Here is a 23,491-nt window from a genome sequence, read left to right on the forward strand (position 1 = left end):
TGTAAGGAAATGCCTCCTTGGCATGGTTACCCCCTGACTTTTTGCCTTTGCTGATGCTATGTTTTGAATTGAAAGTGTGCTGAGGCCTGCTAACCAGGCCCCAGCACCAGTGTTCTTTCCCTAACCTGTACTTTTGTTTTACACAATCGGCACACCCTGGCATCCAGGTAAGTCCCTTGTAACTGGTACCCCTGGTACCAAGGGCCCTGATGCCAGGGAAGGTCTCTAAGGGCTGCAGCATAGCTTATGCCACCCTGGGGACCCCTCACTCAGCACAGACACACTGCTTGCCAGCTTGTGTGTGCTGGTGAGAACAAAACGAGTAAGTCGACATGGCACTCCCCTCAGGGTGCCATGCCAACCTCACACTGCCTATGCAGTATAGATAAGTCACCCCTCTAGCAGGCCTTACAGCCCTAAGACAGGGTGCACTATACCATAGGTGAGGGCACCAGTGCATGAGCACTGTGCCCCTACAGTGTCTAAGCAAAACCTTAGACATTGTAAATGCAGGGTAGCCATAAGAGTATATGGTCTGGGAGTCTGTCAAACACGAACTCCACAGCACCATAATGGCTACACTGAAAACTGGGAAGTTTGGTGTCAAACTTCTCAGCACAATAAATGCACACTGATGCCAGTGTACATTTTATTGTAAACTACACCCCAGAGGGCACCTTAGAGGTGCCCCCTGAAACCTTAACCAACTACCTGTGTAGGCTGACTGGTTCTAGCAGCCTGCCACACTCGAGACATGTTGCTGGCCCCATGGGGAGAGTGCCTTTGTCACTCTGAGGCCAGTAACACCTCCCCCAGGCAGGAGCTGTAACACCTGTCAGTGAGCCTCAAAGGCTCAACCCCTTTGTCCCAGCACCGCAGGGCACTCCAGCTAGTGGAGTTGCCCGCCCCCTCCGGCCACGGCCCCACTTTTGGCGGCAAGGCCGGAGGAAATAATGAGAATAACAAGGAGGAGTCACTGGCCAGTCAGGACAGCCCCTAAGGTGTCCTGAGCTGAAGTGACTCTAACTTTTAGAAATCCTCCATCTTGCAGATGGAGGATTCCCCCAATAGGGATAGGATTGTGACCCCCTCCCCTTGGAAGGAGGCACAAAGAGGGTGTACCCACCCTCAGGGCTAGTAGCCATTGGCTACTAACCCCCCAGACCTAAACACGCCCTTAAATTTAGTATTTAAGGGCTCCCCTGTACCTAAGAATTTAGATTCCTGCAACTTACCGAAGAAGAAGACTGCTGAGCTGAAAACCCCTGCAGAAGAAGAAAGAAGACACCAACTGCTTTGGCCCCAGTCCTACCGGCCTGTCTCCTACCTTCTAAAGAAACCTGCTCCAGCGACGCTTTCTCAAGGACCAGCGACCTCTGAATCCTCAGAGGACTGCCCTGCTTCAAGAGGAACAAGAAACTCCCGAGGACAGCGGACCTGCTCCAAAAAGACTGCAACTTTGTTTCAGAGGAGCAGATTTAAAGACCCCTGCAATCCCCGCAAGAAGCGTGAGACTTGCAACACTGCACCCGGCGACCCCGACTCGACTGGTGGAGAACCAACACCTCAGGGAGGACCCTCCGGCGACTCCGAGACTGTGAGTAACCAAAGTTGTCCCCCCTGAGCCCCCACAGCGACGCCTGCAGAGGGAATCCCCAGGCTCCCCCTGACCGCGACTGTCTGACTCTAAAATCCCGACGGCTGGAAAAGACCCTGCACCCGCAGCCCCCAGCACCTGAAGGATCGGAACTTCAGTGCAGGAGTGACCCCCAGGAGGCCCTCTCCCTTGCCCAGGTGGTGGCTACCCCGAGGAGCCCCCCCCTTGCCTGCCTGCATTGCTGAAGAGACCCCTTGGTCTCCCATTGATTTACATTGGAAACCCGACGCTTGTTTCTACACTGCACCCGGCCGCCCCAGTGCCGCTGAGGGTGTACTTTTTGTGTGAACTTGTGTCCCCCCCGGTGCCCTACAAAACCCCCCTGGTCTGCCCTCCGAAGACGTGGGTACTTACCTGCTGGCAGACTGGAACCGGGGCACCCCCTTCTCTCCATTGAAGCCTATGCGTTTTGGGCACCGCTTTGAACTCTGTACCTGACCGGCCCTGAGCTGCTGGTGTGGTAACTTTGGGGTTGCTCTGAACCCCCAACGGTGGGCTACCTTGGACCCCAATCTTAACCCCGTAGGTGGTTTACTTACCTGCAAAACCTAACAATACTTTACCTCCCCCAGGAACTGTGAAAATTGCGTGTCCACTTTTAAAACAGCTAATTGTGTTTTATGTGAAAAGTATATATGCTACTATAATTATTCAAAGTTCCTAAAGTACTTACCTGCAATACCTTTCAAATGAGATATTACATGTAGAATTTGAACCTGTGGTTCTTAAAATAAACTAAGAAAAGATATTTTTCAATAACAAAACCTATTGGCCTGGATTTGTCTCTGAGTGTGTGTTCCTCATTTATTGCCTGTGTGTATGTACAACAAATGCTTAACACTACTCCTTTGATAAGCCTACTGCTCGACCACACTACCACAAAATAGAGCATTAGTATTATCTCTTTTTGCCACTATCTTACCTCTAAGGGGAACCCTTGGACTCTGTGCATACTATTCCTTACTTTGAAATAGTGCATACAGAGCCAACTTCCTACACCACTGAAATGTCCTTTTTAGATTTAGTGATCCTTTTAATTTGCCCCTTCAGAAGACTCGTGTCTAAGCTTCTGGTATGCTGACACTTTCTCTTTTTACCTACCTTTGTCAAACTTAGTATTCTGCACTCCAAGCTTATCTTTTTCCAAATTATTGTCCTTTTTGTATTTTGCCCGCATGTGTTCCTCCCCACACAAGTATTCCCCGAATTTGGTTAGCATGTAGGGTTGACGTGTGCCCAGCCATAGATTATTGACCCTGCTAAATTTGAACTGCCTATCGATTGTAAATTCTAAGCATTGTGTGACTTCTGTGTCTCAGGCACTTTTGTTGACGTTATGTATTCTTCTTCTTGAATGCTTAGTTTTCTTAATGTTACTTCACCTCAACCTATTTTGACGCCTTGGGCAACCCTTGATGATTATGTATCTTTATAACTTGGTTTTGCTCATTGTCTACATGACTTTGAGCTTGTGTTTGTAATAAATCTTTTAACTTTATTTCTTATTGGAGTTTTCCTTCTGTGACCACATTGGTCATGGTGTTTAAATTGGTGGGGTGGTGTTGAAATATTGTTGATGGTTCACCACACATCTTTCTGGGTCAAATGGTCCATCAACCTCGTTGTGTATTTGATTCCTGCAAAGGATGAACAATGCAACCACAAATGCCATACAGAAACCTCAGATAGTGAAAACAACTTCTGTTCATCTGCTGTAAAACATAAAGATTATCACATTTCTGGTAGTAGAAGGGACCTCCAGTGGCTTGCAGTGAAGGCAAAAACCAAGGCAAGTACCACTTGAAAACAATGTTTGGATAATTAACAGAACGTTCCTCGGAAGCACCTTAAGCACCCTCAGCAACATAAATATAAAAAATACTTAACCTGTGGAGTATTTCGGTCTGCAGATCAATTCCTAGTTGAAATTCCCAAATTGAAATTGGTCACAATTGGAAAGCAAAGTTTCAAAGTCAATCTAGAAGTACTCATCAGAGGAATTAAGAAACAATTTGAATATTGTTGTCAAATGCAAGACTCTCTGCTGCCAGGGCCAGGCTGGGGATCCAAAGCAGCCCTGGTAAATTTTGTCAGACCACCCCCCATAGGGTGCATACGAGCATGCCTGACCACTACATTGGGACCTGGGGATCTCCCCCTAAGAACATTTGGGAAAAAGTGGCAAAAATGGTGCATTATATAACACATTTTTTATTATATATTCAAATGTATTTGTTTTTGAAGCATAGTAAATGATGCCCTTACAGTGCACCAGAATATGGCAAATTTTATTGGGGTTTTCCAATGATCCCCTCACTATCACCCTCTAACAGTGCCTCTCATCTCTCCATAACATCTCTCTCATATGTATTTAATTTGTTTTATAGCGCCTCTCTTACCAGTGTAGGGTGTTGGAGCACTTCACATCACATACACATAGACAATGAATCATACATTTGTAATTAGTGTGTAGAAAATGCTGACAAATGGTGTAGGATTCACATGTCATCTATAGTTGTAGACATTTTCTAAGAGTGCTTGGTCTGGGGAAGCATAAACTCTGGATTCAGAATGTAACACAGTGGTTAGGGTTGACTTTACTAATAACAATTAATTTCTACCCAAACAAACCCTTTTCAGCAAAATTAGGATATTCAAAGACTGGGAACAACATAACTTTCTAACCTGTACGATGCAGTTTACATGAAGCTCTTTGAAGACAGTTCATAGCTCTGTGTGCTAGATTATGATTGTAGTTTATAAACTGCACAGTAACAGAAAAAGCTCTCTGACAAAAGCAGTATCCCACTTAGCTATGCACATAAAATTATGTTCTGTGATCTGCATAGTACACATTCTTTGCAGCAGGCATATTAACCCTCTGCGCTACCCTAGATGAGTCAAAACTGTACTAGACAAAACCCGATCTCTCTCCAGCAGGTACATTAATCACTAGAGTTACTTTAGCACTTTCATTGTTGCCTGAACACTGTTGGATATACAATGAACTCTGTTGTGCTTTTAAAACTGCTGCACTTTTACAAAACTGGCCTCCATGTAACAAAAGAGGCCCCTCCACCTTTCCAGCCTCCCGGGGAAACATCGTTCTTGTCTGCTGCCTCCTTGAATGTAGGTCAGTGCACAGAAACAATCAGTTTGTGAGTCTGTGCAATTCAAATGCTCTTACCACTCCACTGTTTACATTTGCGTGATTTTTATATACTACTACACCCACTTGAGAAATAGTCAAGCCTTTATAAAAAATTAAGCAGACTTAAGCACAATGTGTACAAATCCTTCAAAAGAAAGGGTCTTGTCACCCATGAATGTCATGAGGTATTTCTTTGGACAAATATTTTACAAGAGTTTATTCCTTGTGTAGGATACAATTTTGAGAAGAGGCTTCCACTGGCCACTGGCATTTTTAGCATGAAGCATGTACATGGCCATCGTTAGCGCTGGTGGCACCCTTTGCGACAAAATAGTTGGTGCCCCCCTCCCCCTCATGACCTCCTCCTCCACATCTCTCACTACCATCTGGCAAAAGTGCCCCTCATCTCTCCATAGTCCCTCTCTCACATACATTTCATTTGTTTAAAAGCACAGGTAAAGGCTAGCTTTACTAATCCACTCAGCCATCCACATAAAATACAGATCTGTTCTTTGCAGGATGTATATTAACCTTCTGCGCTACTTTATAGTGATTCAAAACAGCCACTAGACAAAACACGATCTCTCTCTGTAGCAGGAGCATTAATCACAAGAGTTATCTTCATATTTTTATTGCTGTCTAAAAGCTGGAAACAGAAGGAACTCTTCTGCAGGTGCTTTTAAATTGTAAGTTATGGCTAAACACAGCGCCCCCTCCTGAGATCAGTGCCTCCCCTCCAGCTCAGCACCCAGTGCGGCCGTACCGCTCGCACCGCCCTAAAGCCGGTCCTGCAAGAATAATCGCTCTAAAAATAAAAATTTACATTACAAAGCAAGTCAGGTCTCACTACATTTGATGCTCATCCTACTACTGGGAAAGAGGAGTAGGACTCATGAGAAGAAGATGGGGATTGGTTCAGAGGTACCTACATCCCATAAAGAGAACATCAGTTTCACCTGCTGGAAGAAATACTTCTGTGATGGCCACTATAATTGCTTGCTGTTTTTAATGTAATGTTCAGTGGGGTATTTGATTTGCAAGGGGAGACAGTAACTTTCTGTAGAGTCTGAGTTTTTTTAACCCTTGCTGTTGTAGTGGCCTGGAACAGAGGAAGCCTACTGCGCAATGGAAGGAGCCCCATCTCTCTGAAGTCCTGGGACTGATTTGAGAACATCTGTCGAGATTGAGAAGACCACTAACAGTTGTCATGTAGACTGGGTTTGCTGAAACTAGTCCTGAACTAGTCCTGAAGATCTACTTCAGATTTATGTGATCTGTACTTATATTTATTTTACTCCTGGACTTAACTTTACCATAGAAGAAAAATCTGTAAATGAATTTCTACTGGAGGGCCACAGGCACCCTCTGACATGTATCTGCAAAAGATGTGACTCCACAGGATATAGGAAGTGTTTTGTTCTGCTTGGAGAAAATCAGTCTCTATTTAAAGTGAGCACCTGGAATTGCAGGCTGACATTATCCCCACTAGCACTACCTAGAAGATCAGCACAAGGCTTTATGAATTTCACAGAAAAATAACTGACCAAAGAAGGGCTCACCCTGCATTCAATAAACTTGCATGACGTCTTAAACACTGAAACATACCTTCTCCTGGATGGAGCCTTTTTTATTTTCCGTAGTTGGTTTGCTGAGCCTCCAAATTCCAGGTATCCAACTTCGACATGGCCTTACAAGGTACAGCCTCCCAGTAGGACCTCTGGACAGATTTTACCTCCATCTTAAAGGTTGTTTCTTTGTGAACCTTGCTGCACATCTTTGGAATACTATTCTTCTGAATCTTTGTCTCACTTCTAAATTGCCTACCTTTAGGAAACTAATTAAAACCCAGCTGTTTTCATGCTGTTATGTTACTCAGAATTTCTCCACCAGGCAATTTCACATAACAGCCTGCAGACTAGGTCAGGAAATTAAGTGATTTGCCCAGAATCACAGGATGTTGGGATGGCACCAAGACTCAAACGGTGTCCCCCAGCTCCAAAGTCGGCAGTTCTGGCCCTTCTGCCACATCCTCTCCCCTAGCGTTCTTTGTCCGGTGTGCTGCGGCAGTCTGGGAATAACTAGTTTTTACTTATATAGCGCTTTGTAATACAGGTCATGCCATTTCATAGTGCTGCAAGCAGGTGGCATTCTTAACAAAATGGCTATAAATAATTAGCAGTTAAGCTGCCTTTTCTGTTATTCTCTTTGTGCATAGTCAATGTTTTTAAAAGTTAGGCTGGTATTGCCAATGTAGAGGAATAGTTCCTTTAAAAGTTTAATACACCGAAATATGTTGCAGCCCCCTTTTCTTTGCTCCTAACTCTTCTGACCCGCTCATTCTCCTGGTTAAATGCCACAAAGGTGTTTCTTTGTGTCTTGTTTGGGGCTATAAATGTTTAGGTAAGCACACTAGAAAGGGTTACATCTCTAGGGTATCACAGCCAGTCTGTAGGAATGAGGCAAAACACTCCCAAGGTGCCAGCCATGTTTTCCTCTCTCCTGCAGCGACAGGCCTGGGAGGGTTGCTGTGGCACCTGGCATACATGCACTACACTCCAAACCAAAACACGTAGGTAAAAGACATCGTCATTTACAACGTCAATAGCTCTAACTCTCACACATGTGATTCCTATTGCATTGTTTCTAGTGGCAGTTTTAACTCACCATAAAGTAGCTTAGAGGGTTAATACACCTGCTGCAAGAAACAGATCTGTATTTCATGTGGATAGCTGAATGGATTAGTACAGTACCAGCGCTTTGAAACAAATTAAATGTATGTGAGAGAGTGGATGTGGGGGGGATGAGGAGCACTTTCGGTGGGTGGCAGGGAATCCGAGGAGGAGGTCATGGGGGGAAGGGAGGGGTTCCAAAAGAGATTGTCGCACCCAGCGCCACCAGCACTAAAGCCAGCCCCTTTTTTACGTCACAGCTATGTTGTTGCCTCCTGGTAAATGAACCGGCCTCAACCAGTGCTCTCCATATGATCGGCAATGTGTACCTTCTCAATTTCTTACCTCTGCACGCATGAAGTAGAGTATGGTGGGGTGCGAGCCTTTCTCACTTCCACCTCCCCAGCCATAGAGGTGACGGCAGTTCAGCAAGTCTGACTTGATGCGCAGGTCCCATTTTGTCAGCTGGGTCTTGTCTTCCGTTTCAGAAAAAAAAAAGATAGTCTGGGGACCAGCAGCTGCACAGAAAAAAGTCACAAATATTATTATCTGTCAGGTAAAGGTGACAAAGACAAGTTCTCGATTTACACACATACAAACACACAAGCATACAAAACACAGACATTGTACATAACGCAAAAACACATAATGGCTGTCCTGTATATCTGCCTTCCTCACTGGGTTTATCTGTGCTTCCATATGTGTTGCAGGCTATTGCGAGTAACTTGTTCAACTGCATTTAAATTAGCCACAATTAACTTTTTTATGGCAATTTTGTGCTACTGTGCAGCTAATTGTTTCTTGACCATTTCATTACATTATTATACATATATTTATGACTTTCCACGCACAACTCTACTCAGCACCAACTTGTCTTGCTTCATACACATACATCAACCACTGTACACACTCACACTTCTTAAACTGTACAAATAAGTGTGTTGTGTTTGTCAACACACACTACACAGAACTCTGCACTAAACTGGGATGATGGTGTACAAATGAGAGTTTTACTGCAACCACATGTGTGTTACTGTGCATACACGTCTTACAAGGTACTCACTACTCAGAAACGTTACTACTAAAAAAACACACAACACACATCTCTATCATCACTTCTGTTGGACGTCTCTTTGTTTGACCTTTCAAGTTCTATACCTGGGTTCTAATCCCACCACCTTTGATACTTGAACACATAAGTTGTGAATCTGGACAAATCACTTCATATATGCATACTAGGAGTACCATGTTTATTTGAAGTTTTATAGAGACATGGGGGTTTGTGGTGCACTTTACAATAATTCCTAGGAAAGATACATTAAGGGCACAGGGGGATTTATACCAGCTGGTGTATTATAAGCATATAAGCAAGAAAGGGTAAAATGACAGAGTCTATATACAAAGTAATGAAGTATGAATGGAGTAAATTAAGTCTGTATTTTTGAATCAATAGATGTTTTCAATTCTTCTTGGGTGCATCAAAGGAAGGGTTTGTGCGACTCTCTAGTGGGATGAAGTTTCATATACTTGGATGACCTGGGAATACTGTAAGCTGTCTGATTCTTGAACTTGGGAGGTTCTAGCTGTAAGAATTCATCACTTAAAGAGATTGGCAACCCAAGTTTTGGGCAACATATTTGGGTGTGACACAATGTAAGGCTTTGTGTGTGATGCAGGTGACTTTGAATATGTTTTTAGCTTCAATCAGGAGCCAGTGGAGAGTGATGAGTGCTGGGGTGATGTGATCAAAGACTTTGACTCCTGAGATCAGTCCTGCTGCAGCATTCAGAGTTGCTTTTGGGGCTATGTGTGTTTTAAGGATTCTAGTTAATAATAGGGCATTACCATAGTCAATCAAGTCTTGAAATAGAGTGTACCACATTTCTGAAATCTGATTCTGGAATGAAATGACTAATATTTTTGTGAAGTCTGAGTTCGTGTTGAGCATTCTTTGTTGTGCCGTTTATATGTGAATGAAAATGTAGATTCTTGTTGAGTGTGATCCCAAGAGACTTATTGCAATCAATGATTTGCGATTTGCAAACCAATCTTCGATCAGGGTCAGACTATGAGAGGGGATAAGGAGGAATTCCATTTTCAACAGGTTAAGCTTCAGGTGGTGAATGATAGACAGTCTTGTATTTTCTTTAGAGTCTGAACTTGTCTTTGTGTCTTTGTGAGACAAAACCTTTAGATACCACTAGGTAATGTTGACATAAAAAGGACAGCAGAGGGTAGCATGTTTAAGGACTGTGGTCACAGGTTCCACGTACAGGTTGAAAAGAGTTGTCAACAGTATCAATCCTTAGGTGACCCACTGCATAACCTGTGTCAGATCTGAGAGGGACCTGTTCACTTTAATTAGTTGAATATAATTGTTCAGGTAAAAGGAAAACCAACTTAGGAAAGGATCATTTATCACCATTCTTTCCTTCAGAGTGTTTAGCAGAATGCTGTGGATAGGTCAGGGACAATGAGAAATTCACAGCAAGGAGTTGATCAGCTGGGTCAAGTATGGTGAGATGTGACGACTGATCTCTTTAGTTAATGTGGCAATTAGCAGGTCTGTAAAGATTGTTGACTTCTCTTAGTTCTCTCCATGAAGACTGATCTTCAGGGAAGGAATGAGGTTTTGATTGTCTATTGAAATTCTTGGCAGTGAAAGTTCTATCTTTTTAATATTCTGAGCAAAGAAAACGTATATATCTCCTCACAACTTTCCTGTGAAGTATTTTGGACAGAAGTGGTGATACAACTGGTTTATGCTTGATGATATCTGTAGGAAGCTGGCTCTGTATATACTATATCAAAATTAAATATAGGGGGTTATTCCAACTTTTGAGGAGGTGTTAATCCGTCCCAAAAGTGACGGTAAAGTGACGGATATACCACCAGCCGTATTACGAGTCCATTATATCCTATGGAACTTGTAATACGGCTAGTGGTATATCCGTCACTTTTGGGACGGATTAACACCTCCTCCAAAGTTGTAATAACCCCCATAGTGTGCACAGAGTCCAGGGGTTACCCAGAGGCTTAACAGAGGCTAAAGTAGATAATACTAATGCTCTCTTTTGTGGTTGTGTGGTCGAAAAGTTAGGCTTATCAGAGGGTAGGGCAAAGCATTTGTTGTACACACACAGACAATAAAAGAAGCACACACTCAATGACTGAACTCCAGACCAATGGTTTTTAAGTTAACCCCAAACACTCACCACCAGCAACATGGGGCTGGCCAGGTGCAGAGGTCAAAGATGAGCAATTTTAACGTGGGCTCCTATGGAAACTGGGTATACTCGGAATCAGGTCTGCCTGCAGGTAAGTGGCTGAGAATCGGAGGGCAGACCAGGGGGGATTAGAGGAGCACTGGAGGGGCCACAAGTAGGCACCAAACACACACCTTCAGCAGCACAGGGGCGGCTGGGTGCAGGGTGCAAACAGGACTTTGCGCTTCCAATGCTGGTCTATGAGGAGACCCCGAGGGTCACTCAGAGGCTGCAGGCGAGGTCCAGGGGAGTGTCTCGGGCACATCACCAGGTAGACAGGAAGGAGGGCCACCTGCTGAACGTTGCTGCACCAGAGATCGGGTTCTCCAAGGCCTGGGAGCTGCGGGTGAAATGTGTTTTTAGGCATCGGAAATCTTTGTCAGGAGTTTCGCAGTCAAGGGGGTCCTCGGGATTCCCTCTGCAGGCGTCTTCGTGGAGGGGAGAACCCAGGGTGGGCACTTGCTGGCAATCACCTGTGGACTCTCTCTGGTTGGATGGACCACCTGGACACGGGCCGTGGGCGTCGGGTGCAGAGTGGTCAGGACTCACGCATCCAGAGTGAGGTGGGAGTCTTTAGTTATTGGTTTTTCTTCAACAGGGCCGCTGTCCTCAGGAGTTCTTGGTCCTTTTGGGTGCAGGGCAGTCCTCTGGAGCTGAGCAGAGGTCGCTGGGCCCGCTGGACACGTTGCTGTTCTTTTGCAGGTTCTTTGAAGCAGGAGACAGGCCGGTAGGGCTGTGGCCAAAGCTGTTGTTGTCTTCCTTTTTCTCTGCTGGGGCTTTCAGATAAGCAGACCTTCTTCTTCTTGTAGGTCACCAGGAAACTGGTGAGCTGGGTTCAGGGAGGCCCTTAAATCCTAGATTTTATGTTTTAGGGGTCAGAGGACAGTAGCCAATGGCTACTGCCCCTGAGGGTGGCTACACCCTCCTTGTGCCAACTCCCTTTGGGGAGGGGGACACAAACCTGATCCTATTGGTCCCTGTCCTCCAACCCAAGATGGAGGATTCTGCAGGGAGTGGGTCACTTCAGCTCTGAATACCCTAGGGGTGGTCCTGGCTGGGGTGGTCACTACTCCCTGTTTTCCCTAATTTTCCCACTGGACTTGCTGCCAAAAGTGGGGCTTTGTTCGAGGGCGGGCAACTCCACTAGCTGGAGTGTCCTGGGGCACTGTAATCTGAGGCTTGAGCCTTTGAGGCTCCCCGCTAGGTGTTACAGTTCCTGTAGTGGGGAGGTGTGAAGCACAAAGGCACTCACCCCATGTGGTCAGAAACTTGGCTGAAAGTGGCAGGCTGGCACAGACTGGTCAGTCCTATACTAGCAGTTTGGCTAACATACAGGGGGCATCTCTAAGATGCCCTCTGTGTGCAGTTTTTCAATAAATCCCACACTGGCATCAGGGGGGGTTAATTGTGCTGAGAAGGTTGATACCAAACTTCCCAGTATTTAGTGAAGCCATTATGGAGCTGTGGAGTTCGTAATGATATATTCCCAGACCATATACTCACTACAGCCACACTGCACTTACAGTGTCTAAGAATGGACTTAGACACAGTAGGGGCATATTGCTCATGCAGCTATGCCTTCACCTGTGGTATAGTGCACCCTGCATTAGGGCTTTATGGCATGTTAGAGGGGTGACTTACCTATGCCACAGGCAGTGGTTTGTAGGCATGGCACCCTGAGAGGTGTGCCATGATGACTTTGCCTTTTTCTCCCCACCAGCACACACAGGGTGCATAGGCAGTGTGCATGTGCTTGGTGAGGGGTCCCCCAGGGTGGCATAATACATGCTGCAGTCCTTGGGAACCTTCCCTGGCCACCGGGCCCTTGGTAGCCTGGATACCTTTTACATGGAACTTAACTGTGTGCCAGAGTTGTGCCAATTGTGGAAACGAAGGTACAGTTTTTGGGAAAGAACATTGGTGGTGGGCCTGGTTAGCAGGATTCCAGCACACTTTCAATCAAAGTTGGCATCAACACTAGGCAAAATGTGTGTGGGGGTAGCCATGCCAACAGTGGCACTTTCCTATAATATCAAAACATTTTTAGAGTGGTTCTCATTTTGTCTATTCAGGTTCAAAGTCATGGTGCTTTATTTCCACTCTCCTTCCTCTGATCCAAGCTGCCTTGCTTCATCATGGGGATATGGTTTGGTTTTGTTTGCCTCTTAAGTTTCATGGGAGCTAGTGCCTTCCATATGTTAACCCTGGTATCACTGTAGTGATTAGTTAGGTTAGTTGTTCTTTCCACCTCTTCACTGGGTTGAAGCAATGTCATGATTTTTGCAGACAGCTCAAATCATCTGTCTCTAATCCAGATCTTAGGTCTCTAGATGTGGCCTTTGGTTAAAGATCTTTCTATGTTTTTGTGTAAAAGCATGCAGTAGTGGTCAGACCTGTCGAAATGTATCAAGGATACAACTGAGACCACCCCCTTTTGTGCAATCAGAAGATCAAACGTTGATCCCTTTGGTGTGGGGGGCCTCATTCATAATTGTATTTGATCACTGTTGATGAAATTGTATCAAAACCCCTCCACTTTTTTTCTCCTACTGCGAAGAGCACATAGAAGTTCCTGCATGAAACATAGGACACAATTTCTTAAGAAGCAGACTGATTCTGCAAGTACCCGTCAAAAACAAATTTCAGCAAGTTCTAAATTTGTGCCAGCAGTTGCAGGTGATGGTCACCTGAATTTATTTTTCATCATCAGACTTTGACATAGAGTAAGATAGAAAGGGAAAAAAGACAGAATAAAAATGAGCCTGCAGGAGGGAGATGAAGGGAAAGGAACTGTAGAGTGGTAGAAGAAAGAGGCATGGTGTGGAATCAAGGGTAGGCTGCCTAGGTATTCAGATACCTGGCATTCTGCAGCTCTGATGGCATACTCAGAACAAAATCTTCTGATGCAATGTTGCCATATAAACTACACAATCTGTGACGTTCAACTTTTTGGAAGATCATTTTAATAAATGTGAAGTATGTGCAACTTATTTTAATTAAATAAAACAACTCTGTTGCCACACATGCACCCACCAGGCCTCCTAACGGTGCCTACACCCTTTTGAACAAGAATAGCTCCAGATGGCACTCCTTCAAACCATCACTGAATCTATCATTCATCAGAAAATCTCCATTCTTAAGTCCTCCAGGTGCTCATGTGACCCTATACCTCCCCTAGAACCGGATCTTTCAGCCTTTACATTCCCTTCTGGGACAACTTTGTAAATGGCTCCCACTCTTGGAGCACTTTCCAAGAGTGCCTCAAAACTGATCAGCTGAACTCTCCCCTGAAGAAACTTAATGCTGATCCCAGCTGTGGACCCACCACAGACCTCCCTTTCCTAGACAAATACATCAAACAAACTGTTTTCACAAGTGACTGAAACACCAAACTGTTGAAACCTCCATTTTGAAAACAAGACAACACCTTTTGTTTGCTTAGCAAGAGAAATTAATGTCTTCTGATGGATTTATTCTCAAACTTGACATGGATGATCACCAAGACACCATACTATTCTTTTTAAATATATATGTGTGTGTGTGTGTGTGTGTGTATATTTTTGTTAACATAAAGAACAGTTCAGTAATTGGGTTACTTAAACAAGGCATGCACAATTAATATAAACAGGTAGCATTCTTGTGAGTAGAATACCAGACAACACAGAGGATAAGAAACGGTAACAATCGCAGACATCTTCTGGCCAACAGAGAATATACACACACCAGGGTGAGCAACAGTTTGTATCTACACATAACAGAATGCACAGCTCCCACACCATCTATGTGGAGGAGCCCATACTGCCATCCAAGATGCTATATAAAGATTGACCCCATGCTGTTCACCATGTTTTCGTTCTTCAAAATTGCTATTATTTTATGAGGAATATTCATTATACCTTCTTGGCTGATATGAGTGATTACATATGGCATATCAAATAATTACCTTAGTGGAACATTTTCAAGTACACTTCTCAGTGACCAGGTTTCATAAAGATCTATAGTGCAGCTCCTGTTGTTTTCAAAAAAGTAGGTTCAGCACAAACCATATAGAACATTACTTTAAGGGGCAACAGATTGGATAAGAATATTGTTAGACCTGATACCCTTGGGTGGTAGTCCCTCAAGCCTTTTGCCTTCACCCCTTCTGTTTTGCTGAACTCACTTGTTGGCTTAGGACTCTGTGCACTTTACCATTTCTAAAGTGCTTGTGTTGTCTCCTTTAAACATGGTAACATTAGCTTACGCCCAACTGGCACTTTTAATGTACTTATATTTTCTTAGTAAATTGATACTATCTGTACCTAGGGCCTGTGAATTAAATGCTACTAGTGGGCCTGCAGCACTGATTGTGGCTCCAATTTATGTAGCTCTTTAAAAGTTGTCTCGGGCCTGCCATTGCAGCTGTGTCTGCAGTTTTAAACTGCCATTTCGACCTGGAAAAATAAACATTTTACCATGCCTAAATTCCTTTTCATTACATTTAAGTCACCCCTAAGATAGGCCCTAAAGAGCCCATATTGCAGGGTACACTGTATTTAAAAAATAGGAGAATTACTTTCAAGTTTTACATGTCCTGGCAGTGAAAAACTCCTACATTTGTTTTTCACTAATGTGAGGCCTTTCTCTCCCATAGGATAACATTCGGTTACCTTATTACATTTAATAAGTGATAGTGTTTGTGTGGGAGCAGGTAGAAATGCCATGTTTGGCATCTGAGGATTTTTAATGTTAAATCCTCTTTAATGGTAAAGTTGGATTTTAAAACACAAATTTGAAAAGGTTTACTTTTAAGTTGCCATTTTCTTGTCCTAGCCATTTGGTGCCTGCAGCCTAAATCCTGGGTCACATGACTAAGTGTAGTTGGCAGTAGTTGGTCTTGTGTATTCATCCCAGACACCATTACAACAGAGAGTCTGGGTGTTGGCAGGATGGTCCATCCTGACTTAATTGGGATGGCGTAGCTGTCAACCTACCACACTTGCACTTCACATGCAGTGGCCTAACATACTCACAAAATACTTCACCCTAGCCCATTGTGCCCCCAGATACACCGGACCAGGGCAGGGCGTCATGAAATTCCAGACTCCTCTGTGGGTGTTTGGAATTTCCTCCAAAGGGGGCACAAGGTATACAAATTGGACCCTTAGACCCACTCTTCAGTACACTCCTGGACCTGTGGATACTACAGATGAAGGATGCCCTGCTGCCCTGATTGCTGAGAATGACGACTGGACCTACACCCTTCATCCCAGGCTAAAGTGACTCCAAGGGCCAGTTGGGTGACCTCCTGTTCTGAGCTACAGGAACACGCCAAGCTGCAGAGGCCTCTATACAATTGCTCAGCTGACCTGCTACAACAGGACCTGCCTGGACCTGCAACTGGACCTGCCTGAGTCCTGCTGGCCTCTGCTGGAGTGAGTTACTGACCCCCAAGAGGTGCCTCCCAGTTCCGGGACTCTTAGTGTGGCATCAGTTGAGCTCCTCCTGAAAGAAAAGAAGAAATCCTGAAGCTTTAGGCGCTTCAGGACCGCAAAGTGGTGAAATCTTGCTGACCACAAACACAAAGCTCTGCTGAACCCGACTCTTCATTCTACAGCGACCACTAGCGACAACCGGCAACACAAGATCTGCACTTTGTGCTGCAGTATCAATAGCCTGCTGTGACTGCCAATGCAAATCTCCAGCAATGACTGTTTGCGATGCTTGACAGGACCTTTGTGCTACAGCAACAACCGTTTGCAACCCATGGCTTGCTCTTTGAGCTACAGAGATGACCATCTGTGATGCTCTTCCTGCTCCTCTCGGTCTTCTGCACCATGAACGAAAGCCTTTGGACTAGACTTTGCAAAGTAACTTTTTCAGCCGGACTAGCCTGGGCCCTGCATCCAGCCCACCATCCATCGCTGTCAGCCTGAACTTGTGACTCTTACTTGGTCTTTCATGTCCAAATAACTGGGAGTGGTGGTTTGTGCATTAGGAGCTATCCTTACCTTAAATCTTTGAAATTGCATTTATCTGGTTCTACTGATTTGATTTATGTTGTTTTGGTGTTACTTTATTACATTTTATTCTATTTTGTAAAATTGGTGTGGTATTTTTCTTGTGCTGTGTTTTCACTTTATTACTGTCTGCGTGCTGCACAAATATTTTACACATTGTTTCTAAGTTAAGATGGACTGCTTTTGTGCCAACCTATCAGACAGTTAAGCACAGATTCATTTGTGACTTTTTGTGGTTCGCCCTGACAAGGATTGTGGGTGTTGCTTGAGTAGGTCTCACAACCTTCCTCTTCCAATTACACAATATCTCATTTACATCAAGTCTTGTATCAATCCTCACCAATCTCTCGGATCCTTTTCTAGCTTGTTTTTCCTGCAGATGTCTTTCATCTGCATTTTTTTGTCCATCGACCATTCCTCCCATCCTTGGATCTTCCTAATTAAGCCATGTAATAACTATTTAACTTATTTACCAACAGTGCAAAGAGAGCCTTCTTTTGGTGGAAGACTTAGGATTAGGCACGTACATGTGGAGAATCTATCTGAAAACCTTTACCAATATGCAGCAACCAGTGAGCATTCCCATGCCAGATGTATGAACATCTCACACATGGCAATGTATGTGAGAGAGGCACTGTTTCTGTGTGAGTCACATTATGTAGTACGTGAGGTATCTAATATGCGTGGTGGAGTAAGTTGAATTGTGTGAACGTAAACCTATCATTCAAGGCCACTGCTTAGGCAAATGGTATTTCACAATATTTTGGGGAAAATCCCCTCACCACAGTCTGATATTTACTTATCCACAGGGGCTTCCATAGTGTGTTATTCTGGACAGCTGAACAGACAGCAGTAACAGCCTTGCAATGTTTGGTCTGTTGGATGGAGTGCCTTTGTATTTTGTGGCCTTAGAAATTAGGTTGAATTGTAAAATGTGTTTGCTATGAATGCCTATGTTGGGGGGGCATGGCTTGGTGCCAATGGAGTAGGAAGCAGAGGCAGAGAGCTCCGGTGCCGGAATCCCCCATCCAGGACCATCTTGATGTCCTAACGCCGGAGCAGCGGCAGTTTTGACCTCCTCAAGATAGGGGGGTGACAAGGCCCTGAGAAGGGGGCCTGGGGGCCCGTGAGAACTGGCAATGAAGGCCCAACAAGAACAAGGGGCTAGACGCGGCCGAAACCAAGATGGCGGAGGCGACCTGAACCAGACAATGGTGACAGGACGGGGAGCCTGACACGGCAGAGGACGCTCGAGAGGTGCCTGCAACAGAGCGTAGTTGAAGGAGACACAGCTGCCCCGCTCGCCGACCGGACGAGTGGTGGCAGAGCAGACCGGGTCAGAGATAGAGGCGATGAGGGGGCCCGGACTGAGGAGGTCCTGTAGACAGCTCACGGCTGTGGCCCCAACTTTCCCCATTTCCATTGCCAAGGTGAGGAGCCTGAGCGGGGGGGAGGGCTGATGAGCAGCAGAGACCCCCGCTTTAACCCGGGTCCCTGGATGCAGCTCTGGAGGCGCGGACTGAGGGTGGCGACCGGCCTCATTGTGACGCCTGGACCCTGGTGTGCAGGCTGACTTTCCTTGAAGTAGTGGTGGGAAGCTGGCCTGCGGAGCCGGAGAAAACTGGAGAAGGACACGATCGAGACCTGCCACCGACTAGTGGGTAGTTGGCCCTCCCTCAGGGACTTGGGGGCCCCTAAGCAGGGGAGTTCAGCAGTGGACGAGGAGACAGCTATGCAATTGAGCTGACTGACGCAGCCGGGAGCTGAGAACGATGATTAACCCTGCATGAGACGGTGCTGCAGCAGAGCGGGCGGGGGCCCCTATGGTCTGTGCTACAATCGAACAGCATTAGGTGACTTCAGGGCTTTTCAGCTGAGAGCAGAAGAAGCGTTCAGCATAGACATGTAGACCACTGAATCAAGACTAGGGGGGCACGAGAAGTGGGACAAGAGGAAGAAGAGTTACTACGAGGGATGCCCCTCCTTGCTGCCTCCTGCCCTGAACTGGACCTGGATGACTCCTGTAACCGCTGATGACCATGGCGGAAACAAGCAGGAATAAGGACACTGTTGTGGATAGCATGCTCCAGGTAGGAAGCAGCGAGAAATACAACAATGGGACGGGGAATGCGGTGTCCATGGAATGACCGACCACAAACTCATCTCGACATGACATTCTACAAGCTATCACGGCCCCCAGAGAGGCCCTAGAGTCCAAAATAGACACCCTGGCAACAGATCTGGGCATACTACCTGAAGATTAAAGACGACTGGCGAAGAGAGTCACGATTACGGAGCAAGACTTCACGGACATTAAGCCGGCACTGTCTACGGCGGGGGACCAACTAACCACCTTGGAACAGCAAGTGAAAGCCCTTGCGGTCCGCGCCGAAGATGTGGAAAACAGATCTTGGCGGAACAATATCTGGGTAGTGCGACTGCCCAAAAAAGTTGAGCGCAACGTCATGACTTCCTATCTGGAGAACTTTATCTGCACCAAGGTAGCGCCGGAGGGTCTATCCCCTTTCTACGCATTCGAGAGAGCTCACAGGGTGCCGACCAGACCGCCGCCTCTGGGGGCCCCGCGGCCGGTTGCAGCCAGACTACTACACTACAAAGACAAGACCATATCCTTGGGCAGGCCCAGAGAAAGTGGCTGGTGAAGGTGGAGAACAGTGTGGTCCACATCTTCCCGGATTCCTCAGAGGAAGTGCAAAGACAACAGGCCACTTTCTTGGAGGTAAAGAGACAGCTGGGGTCATTGAACATTACCTACGCTATGCTGTTCCCAGCCACACTGAGATTGGCAGAGGGAAGGGGAGGACTCTTCTTCTGGACCCCGCAGGAGGCGTGAGAATGGCTGGATTGGCAACCAAGGGAAGACATCAACCAGATGCACCGGGGGAGCCAAACCCCGGATCCATCACCGGTGACCTGGGACACCCTGCCGCAGCGAGGTGGTGCCGTCCTTGACGAAGCGCAAAGAGAGAGGCAGAGAGCCACCGCAGCTGTGGCATCATTGAGTGGAGGTGAAGCCAGACCCTGGTCTGCTGTGACAGAGGAGGTGTGCTACACTCTGAGTCCAATGAGGAGTCCGGATCCTCGCCGACTCCTAGCTTGGAACTGCCGGTAGTAACACCGGGGACCTCGGAGGACATCATCTGAAGCTCCTTAGTGAAGCGGAGATGGGGACTGCGAAGGCCGCCTCATGGAGCTTAAGGAGGGACAAAACAAGTGGGTCAGTGGACACATGAGACTGGATGGGGTGAGATCCGGGACTGAGGGCCCTGCACCGCCTTGGGCCTTGCCGCGCATACCTCACAAGAGAGTTCTTCCATTATGTGTTAGTTTGGATGGGGATTTGTTTTTTCACCTGTCCGGGGGGATGAGAGTTGGGAGGTTATTGGGTTGTTGAGTTACGGGAATGCTGCTACCGCACCCCTAGATGAAAACCGGGAGAGTGAAAATTGGACGAAACGAAGTACATGCAGCAGAGGACTGTATAGATGATCTATAAGATTGCATCATGGAATATTAGGGGCATGCACACTATGACTAAGTGGTACAAAGTGTTCTCCTATCTACAGAGGAGAGGGGCACACATAGCAATGTTGCCTCGAAACACACATGACTGCCTCAGAGGGAGTGGCTCTGCAGAGGAGGTGGAGAGGTCAGGTGTACTATACATCCTACTCTGCCTATGCTCAGGGAACTCTCATATGGGTTAGGACGGGAGTCCCCTTTCAGAAAACAGGGACAATCGTATTCACCAATGGCCAATTTGTGGTGGTCACCGGCTACCTAGAGGGGAGCTCTCATTAGCACTTATGCACCGAATACTGATCAGGGAACATTCCTGGGGCACCTCTAAGGAGCATTGGCCCCTCACTTCATGCATGCCGTGTTGGTGGGAGGAGACTTCAACTGTGTAGCCGATCCCGACATAGACAGACCACATCCCCCACTTGGGAGTTCCCCAGACTGTATGCGTTTCGAGCATGGCAGGCTGAGTGGCTTTTGGTGGAGTCATGGCATTGCCTCTACCCACACACCAAAGAATATTCCTTCTTTTCAAACATGCATGACTTACATATCCGATTAGATATATTTCTCTGCACCCCAGAGGTACATGGCCAGGTTCACGAAGTGGAATACCTAGGGAGGACAATATCTGATCACAATCCCATCCTTCTCCAGCTGTCCAGGGGGAGAGCCAAGCCACGTATATCGACTTGGTGGCTCAAGTCAGAATCGCTAGAAGACCCAGTCTTCCAAGAACAGATAGGGGGACACATTAGACAATACTTTGCAGAGAATGAGGCCACTGCATCTTCTCTCCAGATCTTATGGGATGCCTTCAAAGTAGTGATACAAGGGAGTTGTATAGACAAATTGGTAGGAATCTGGAGGACATTACTAGGGAAGTCATGGCTGCGGAGAACGAGTTACGAACACTCAAAAAGTGGTGGCCGGATCACCCTGAGCTGCAAAGGGAGGTGTGTGGGGCTAGGGAGAGAGTAGCAGAGCACACTGAGAGGCTCCGTTGTTTTGAATACAAAAACTATATGATGAGAGTGCATGCCGAGAGGGACAAAATGGGCACACTTCTGGTGTGGCTGGCTAACCCTTCGAAGAGAGGGACGCCCTTTATGGAAATTAACACCACAACAGGGCAGAGGGTATTCCGGCAGGAAGAGATCAACCAACATTTTTATAGCTACTATACCTCTCTATACATCAGCCTAACACAAATAAGGGAGGCTGACATATGGGCCTTCCTAGAACCACTGCCATGCCGAAGCCTCACCAGGGAGGAAAAGGAAACATTGGGAGGGGACATCGAAATTACGGAAATCCGAGCAGCCATAAAAGGCCTTCCAAGAGGGAAAACCCTGGGCACAGATAGACTCCCCATAGAATTTTATGCCACATACGCTGACGACCTGGCCCCCAAACTTGCGACATTGTACAAAGCGGCGAGAGACCAAGGGCGTCTGCCGGAACGACCAAAGAAGCGCTGCTAGTCCCACTGCGGAAAGCTGGCAAACCGGCGCATGACAGCATAGCCTGCAGGCCACTGTCCATGCTCAATACAGACTATAAAATCCTCAGTCGGGTCCTTGCGACAAAACTGCTGCCTTTCATGATTCTTCCAGTCCACATGGACCAGGCAGGTTTTATCCTCACACGTAACACGGCCTAGAATGTCCGCCGATTTATCAACCTCCTCAGCGCAGACATCCTAGAAAAAATAACCGCTGCTCTCTTTGCCGTTGATATAGAGAAGGCATTTGACAGCTTGGAATGGAACTATCTTTATGAAGTACTTAAGCACATGGGACTGGAGGAGGGATTCATTAGATGGATGCAGCTACTGTACACAGACCCCAGAGCCCGCATGCGAACTGGGACCACAATATCGGAATTATATACCGTGGAGAGGGGCACACGCCAAGGGTGTCCCCTCTCACCCTTTGCTATTTGCGCTGGCAATGGAACCATTGGCCACCCAAGCATGAACAGCTCATTGGTATCAGGGACTACAGTACGGTGATACCTCCCCCTGCATGGCGCTATAAGCAGACGATCTTCTTATGTTCCTACGAAACACAGCATCAGAACTAAGGGGGACCCGGACGCTCCTAGAACAATTTGGCCTGCTATCGGGGCTATGGGTGATTTGGCAGAAATCACAACTCTACCCACTGACAGCAGACCGAGACCCACCGGTGGACTTAGGACATGTTCCCTGAGAACCTAGGTGCATGTCCTACCTGGGAGTCAAAATCTACCACAATAGAGCTGATCTCCTAGAAGGCAATATAGGCAAAGCCACTAGTGTGCTGAAAACTAGTCTGGACTTCTGGAAGACACTTCATTTGTCTGTGGCGGGGAGAATAGCATTGCTCAAGATGGTGGCCCTGCCTAGGTTACTATACCATTTTGCGGTCCCACCGCTTTGGATACCTGCTGCAATCTTAAGAAAGCTAGATTCCCTGATCACTGTTTTCATATGTGGGCCCGGGAGGCACTGAGTGACCCTCACCACCATGAAAAGACAGAGGACGGAAGGGGGACTAACTGTCCCACACTATGAGTCGTACTATCTGGCGGCCAGCTGCAATGGCTGACCCAATGGATTACATGAACTACACAGTAGCTGCAAGTATTGTTATCTCTTCAGTTTCTCTAATATGAAATCATGCAATATAAATGTGTTCCTAAATAGAATACCACAATGCTGTTTACCTTATACCAAGTGTGATTCTGCACCCCAATAGTGGATTTTACAGATGACAGTTTTCACACTCAAGCTGATGCTGCACTGATTGTGAATTTCCATTACGCTGAGCTATTAATCAAACGTGAAGTCATACCAATGCATGCCTTTTACACCGAATAGGATATCTTTCCACTGCATTTTCACATTGTATTGAATGACACCCCAAGGCTGCACACTGAGGCTGTCTCATGCAGAAACTGCTTCTCAAAATTATTAGCCTACAGGCTATATATGTGATTTTTTTATGGCCATAAAACCTAAACAAATGAGAGCTACATTTCAGATTAAATTCCAGAATGGCTGTAACAACACATCAGAGTTCATTTCACCCCTGTCTGATCCATAACTACCCTCATATAACACAAACATCGATCCCTGACAGCCAGACCGAAAAGAAAACCTTAATCAGTTTCAATTACCAAAGTCCTAGATGGTGCTTCTACTCTCTATTTTTTCACTTAGGATC

At 46.2% G+C, this 23,491-nt stretch overlaps 1 protein-coding gene across 1 annotated transcript in view; it reads right to left on the minus strand.

Annotated features, from left to right (window-relative positions):
- The window catches only part of LOC138296482 (uncharacterized), a 1,064,486-nt gene that overhangs the window by 1,037,130 nt on the left and 3,865 nt on the right, over positions 1-23,491 (minus strand). The window contains exon 2 of the mRNA XM_069235627.1: positions 7,823-7,995. Within this exon, the coding sequence (XP_069091728.1) occupies positions 7,823-7,995 (173 nt within the window). The remainder of the gene's footprint in view (positions 1-7,822; positions 7,996-23,491) is intronic.

This window comes from Pleurodeles waltl, chromosome 5 (genome assembly GCF_031143425.1).
Source record: "Pleurodeles waltl isolate 20211129_DDA chromosome 5, aPleWal1.hap1.20221129, whole genome shotgun sequence".
In the NCBI taxonomy this organism is placed as follows: Eukaryota; Metazoa; Chordata; class Amphibia; order Caudata; family Salamandridae; genus Pleurodeles; species Pleurodeles waltl.